The sequence below is a fragment of the Nothobranchius furzeri genome, chromosome 3 (assembly GCF_043380555.1).
Source record: "Nothobranchius furzeri strain GRZ-AD chromosome 3, NfurGRZ-RIMD1, whole genome shotgun sequence".
Classification (NCBI taxonomy): Eukaryota; Metazoa; Chordata; class Actinopteri; order Cyprinodontiformes; family Nothobranchiidae; genus Nothobranchius; species Nothobranchius furzeri.
In genome coordinates this window covers 61600926-61607102 of record NC_091743.1, presented here as the reverse complement: position 1 = coordinate 61607102, position 6177 = coordinate 61600926, and the positions used below count along the sequence as shown (strand labels likewise).

At 41.0% G+C, this 6177-nt stretch overlaps 1 protein-coding gene across 1 annotated transcript; it reads right to left on the bottom strand.

The window, feature by feature from the left end:
* Positions 1 to 830: 830 nt before the first annotated feature.
* LOC107385337 (inhibin beta B chain) lies at positions 831 to 5136 on the bottom strand. The gene is made up of 2 exons (XM_015959152.3): positions 4647 to 5136; positions 831 to 3880 (listed from the first exon to the last, which is right to left on the bottom strand). Exons 1-2 carry the CDS (start codon positions 5014 to 5016, stop codon positions 3099 to 3101), a joined length of 1152 nt encoding a protein of 383 aa, XP_015814638.3. The 5' UTR covers positions 5017 to 5136; the 3' UTR covers positions 831 to 3098.
* Positions 5137 to 6177: the final 1041 nt, after the last annotated feature.

The following is a 6177-nucleotide window of genomic DNA, read 5'->3' as shown; positions in this document are numbered from 1 at the left end:
TGGTGACATTGTGGTCGATGGTTTAGATTCTGATGTTTTCTCAATGCAAATGCAATATAAGAAAATAAATATGTGCCAAGAGAATGTGACAACTGTTTGCGCATCAAACACAGACGGTCCATAAAGCCACTCTCAGTGTTTGCATGAGCAAACACACCCTTTGACCCAGACACAAAACCAAAATGATTACAAGACATATGCATCGTTTTTTTTTAGAAAGGCTTCATTTAATGACCACTAGTTCACATGCATTAATTATAACAATAACAACAACAACAACAACAACAATAATAATAATAATAATAATAATAATAATAATAATAATAATAATAATAATAATATTAATAATAATATTAATAATAATGAGTGACTGATTATAATCAGAGAAAAACAATAAAAAAGGTTTGTCAGTGAACCACATCTTTAAAACCTTGAGACAATGATTTAAACACACACACACACACACACACACACACACACACACACACACACACACACACACACACACACACAGCAGCAGCTCAGGAGGTAGAACGGGTTGACCAGTAATCAGAAGGCTGCAGGTTTGATCCCAGCTCCCACCAGAGAATGCTGCTGTTGTGTCCTTGGGCAAGACACTTAACCCCCCTTGCCTGCTGGTGTTTGTCAGAAGGACCAGTGGCGTCCGTATTCTGCAGGCCTCGCCTCTGTCATTGCGCCTCGAGGCAGCTTTAGCCACATCATAGCTCATCTCCACCAGAATGTGAACGTGAAAGGGTGAATGTCTGATTGCATTGTGAAGCACTTTGGGGGCTTGTAGAACTCTAAGAAGAAATACGGACCATTTACCATTTACTTATAAAACACACATTTTTATTAAAATACATACTCAACTGAAATCAAATAGTTCAAAATATCATTACAAACCATTGTTGTTTCTGATATAATATACAGAATTATATAAAAATATAAACAATTAAACATTTGAACTGACAAAAATATACAATCCTGGCTCTGTTCCCTCTTCCATGACATAATCTGTATGCTGAGAGCCTGCAGCGTGTTTAAACACAAAGAAAGCTCAGGACAAATGCACGCTTGCTCTCTGTCAGACATTTTAGGTCACGCCTCTCTCTACATTAAATACCCGTCAAGCAAAGTTAGCTCTAGAATTACAGTAGGCAGATAAAGTGCTTGGTTTGACTGCGCTAAAACGGCACTTAAGTGTTCCATCGAGTCCTGGGACAGTAAATATACACAAAACAAAAACAGACAACGAATCAGAGGAAAAAACAGATCCATGATTTCACAGAGAAAGGTGTGGTGAGGAAATTAGGCCAGCGTTTAGACCCATGCATCGCCATTGTTGGATTTCTTGTCTGAAAGGACTTGTTTCACCTCATCCATGAGACAAAGTGGGTTTGGTGAGTTCCTCTGTTACAAAACCAGATAAGGAAACTGTAATTTGGAAGACATTTCTTTTTCATACTGCCAGTAAATCTCCAGGGAATTACTAAATCCCTGTTAGCAAGGAGGCAAGAATCACCTGCAGGTTAAATCAGATTTAAATTGCTCTATTTAAGCATAAATTGCTGTTCATATGAGTGTGAATTTGATTTAACTGGTTTCTGTGGTACTTTGATATTTCTTGATCCTTGACATCAAGCATGCCTGACAATCTTTGACTTGCTCCCACTGGAAATTCCCCCCAAGAAAAAACAAACTATTGTTAATGTCCTTCACAAACTTCACGCCTTGAATATAAGCAATCCGAGATAAGGCGGTGATATTTCTAACCTGTTTCCACTTTAAATCCTGCAGAATATTTATAATCTGATGAGTCTGAGGGTTTGTTGTTTACATTCAAACAACAAATGAGCTCTGGTGCTGCAACAGAGGCGTTTCCATAAACAGATACAGCTGGCTTGGTTGTAACTGGAAAGCTACTAAATTTACATCATCCCAGGAACTTTAGACTTTGAAAGCTATAAATGCCAACGTGCAACAGCACATGCTCGTTGACCCACCTGCCGAGCAGACCTTCACATCAGCAGGCACTGAAGCAATGTTTGCTCACACTGCTGTGAGATGACCTTGGGTTCATAAACTGTCAGAGGTACCTACATGACTCACCCACTTGAGTAAAGAATAGAGTGCAGATGTTGATATCTAAATATTGCAAACACACTCACTGCAGCTGGGACTGACCGTAACTGCTCGGACCAGATCCATCCAGCTAAGAAATGTCCTTCTGAAAATTTGCACTTGAAAAGTTAAAGAAGAAGGCACACTTTAGATCAAGGATCCCAACAATTCTCCTTAAAAGCTTTGAGTTAAAATGGCAGCAATAAAGAAGAAAAGATGCAAATGGTAAAGAACAAATCTGCAGAAATGATTGGAGGCAAAGAGGAAGAACGTTCTTTGATCTGGTGGCTTTGTCATTAAAAACAAAAACAAAACAAAAAAAATCATCCAGCAGCTTAACTGGTCTGCGTGCAGTCCCGACCAGTAACCTGCTAACATTATTAAGAACATGAACATAAAATAAAATAAATCCAAAAGACATCAAAGACAGACCTAAACTTAAAACATCAACATTTGTTGTGGAGCTGAAGCTCCACATCCAGCATAAACTGGCAAAATGTATTAGGCTGGCTTTAAAAAAATTCATATATTTGTTTAAAAAGCAAATAAATGTGATTTTTAATGACAGATTAGACTATCTTAGCATAATTTTAAAGTCAATGTGGAGGGTTTTGGAGCATTTGCATTCTATTTTAAAAACGTGATATTTCAGTCTTATTACTGTCCCAGTAATATGTTGCATTTGTGGTCATAATTCCTCTGATATTTAATTTCAACGCTACCATCCTGAATGTCACAACACAGTTTGTTTCTTGTAAAAAGAGCTCTATAAATATAGATTTTTTGTAGTAAATTACAAGAAGATCATACAAAAATAAGAATTCATTTGTAATTTTTTCTGTTTCTCGCATGGAAACTACAAATGTAGGCTGATAGACCTGTAGCGTTTATGAGTTTTTGTCTCTCCAAGTCTTTTTTTCTAAAACAAAAAACATTCTAAAACATGTGACGATAACAGCATCTCCTGTTGTCTTCTATGTGCAGCCGCAGGACTCTACTATCATGTCGGAGACGTCGGTTTTGACGATGCTGTGCTGAGAGTTGAAATAGACCATGGAGAGCGGTCGGCGCTCAGTGGGGATGCAGCACGATGCCGCGGCCGTGTTGATGCCGTTGACTTTCAGCTGGCTGAACACTGTGGTGTGGAACGAGGACGCTATCCCTGGAGAACCGGACAGATGCTGCGGACACTGACCCATGCAGTAGTTCATGTGGTACCCCTCAGGTGCAATGATCCACTCATCCCACTGGATGTCCTTGAACTTGATGTAGAAGTCCTTCTTACAGCACACTGTTACATGCTCACCACACCGCAGTGACCGCTTCCTGATCAGGTGCTTGGAGGGGTTGTCACGAAGACGCACCTGGGCCACCATGAAAGGCTGGTTTGGGGAGTCACCAGAAGCATCTAGAGAACACAGGTTCTTCCCATCTTCTTCGCAGCTGACCTCAAGCTGTAGCTGGTGTTCACCTCCATCCAGGAAAGCCTGCAAGGTGCGGGTGATGGGAAAAGTGTGCCAGTTGCTCTCCTGAATTTCCAGCATCTTCTCTATCACCAGGGTGCGGTTTGATCCCGAGGCTTCTCCAATTGCAGAGAGGAAGACCCGGGCTAGGAGACGGGAGGTCCGGTGAGGGTCCTGAGAAGAGTGGGCGTAGATCCACAGAGAAGACTGGAGGACCTGGATGCTCTTGCCACGTTCCTGCAGGAACTGAAAGGTGAGGCTGAGGCTGGCTTTATCCCCATTGTCAGAATTATCTGTGAAAGCAAGACAAAGTAAAAACAACACCATGTTAGGATTTTTCAACATTTAGTGAAAAAGTAAACATAATCATGTAAAAGCAAACAACATATCAGTCTACCTGAAATAATGCATCAGAATGTGCTAAAGTTTGGGGTAATTTGTTGATTTCTGAAAGAAAATTGATTGAATTTTGTGATTTGAGACTCTAACCCCATTAGTGAATGAAGGTACAGCTTGCAGCGATTCTTTGAGGTAAACTCAGTCTTGTTTCATCCAGAAAAGGCACACAGAGACTGACACTTCAGTATCTTATTACTTTTGGATTCATTTATGTAGATTTTGCATCTGCTGCCTTCTGTGGCACAACTTTACCTCCAAAAACAAACTTCAAGTTTGTTCAAATGACACGTTGAAACATTAAGTAATATCACCCTAACAGTTTACTTTTGAATTTCTGGTTTCAATGTCTAAAGGACAAAATATTATTTGTGCATTTGTACGTGAACATCCATATTTTTAAAGATTTTCCACAACATGTGTGGTGCATCTAATTTAACAAAATAAAGTTTTCCCTTGGATAATTTAGATTTGGGTTATCTCCAGGATGAACGGTCCCAAACTGTGTAAAACATATTAAACATCCTTTAGACATTGAAACAACCCGAGGTTTATGTCTTATTGGGAAATTCTGGCTCCAGTTTGATTTTACGCACGGAAAAGGCGCTAAACTGCTTCACCAAAACAAGTTTAAGGTAATAAAATAATGATTGCCAGACTTACTTATATCTGCAAAGCTCACTATTTCATAGCCTTGGTCTTTGGTTAGGGAGTTGTTTTCTAGTTCAAGGGTGCCATCCTGCCTGACGCGACCAGAGTGCAGTTTACGCAGCGCAGTGAGGAGCGCGACCCGGGGCACCGTTTGGGTGATGTTTGGTCTCTCTCTCAGGTGCAGCTTGTCCAAAAGTTGCTGCTTGGCAAACTCTACCATCATCCTCTCCTCTGCTTCTTTCTCCATCCCCGGGATGCCACAGGACGCGCACGCAGGGGAGCCGCTGACCCTGAGACCCTTCAACAACAAGGTTGTCAGTAAAACAAACGCCGTGAGTGAAAAAGACGGTGTCATCCTCCGGCGTGAAGTCATTAGTTGCATTATTGCGCTCACAGTGAGTAGACAATAAATAAAAAAAATGTATATTTTGTTGAAATCTTATTTCCTCTGAGTTTTCCAAACGTTAATGGCTCGTGTTTGCAGCTGGACGCCACGAGGACAGCAGCTGAGAGAGCAGAGTGGCGTCTCAACCTCCTGATGCTGAAGATATCTGGGGTAATCCACCAAAACGGGTGACACGCTGGAGGGACGCACCAATGAGCGCACCGCGGAAAAACTGGCAAAGCATCAGCCTGTCCTCTCACAACACACACACACACACACACACACACACACACACACACACACACACACACACACACACACACACACACACACACACACACACACACACACACACACACACACACACACACACTGACTCACAATCACTTTGTTCAGGATTTACGGCAGTCGCCTGTATGATCTCATTTTATAACAGAATGATTTTACTATTTGGTACCACGCTGTCCCCTGAATGCGCAGATATAACATCTCCGCAGACCAAAGTTGCAGAACTGCGCCCTTTAACCCAGTTACTGAACAACCGCGAGGCAAAAGCCCAACGATGGCTCAAAATGTGAGAAAGAGCTCGGGAGCGGCTCTTCAAACAGGTTCTGTCATGTTTTTACGCAAGGTGGCACTAGGTTATCATCATGTACAGCGAAAAGATGACTGGCGTCTCTGTGCGCGCGCAGCTACCTAAAGGAGAGACACAAAGGAAACTAGCATTAAGCTGCTACAAGTTTAGGTTGTTTTTGGTTCCTGCTGCTTATTCACCAAATAAATGAACGGGAAGAGACATGAAATATAGTCTGAAACAAATCATCAGTATCCTCTGTTTGAACTGCAGCACAAGCCTTAAAAATATATAAACTCCAAATAAACCATGCCTTTTCCACACTGATAGAAAAGACCTAGTGACACGCACACTGGCATCAAGAAATGTTGTAGGTTTTGAATAGAATAGAATAGAATAGAATAGAATAGAATAGAATAGAATAAGACTTTATTGTTGTACCGGGACTGAAGCTGCTCTCACAAAGTTGCACCACTCTCGGAGTAAAACATGAACAGAAAAACATGGTGAAATATGATAAAAACACATTAATTGATAGTCAAAAATTGTTTAAAGTGTCCTCTGTTTAAAAACTAAATCGTTGC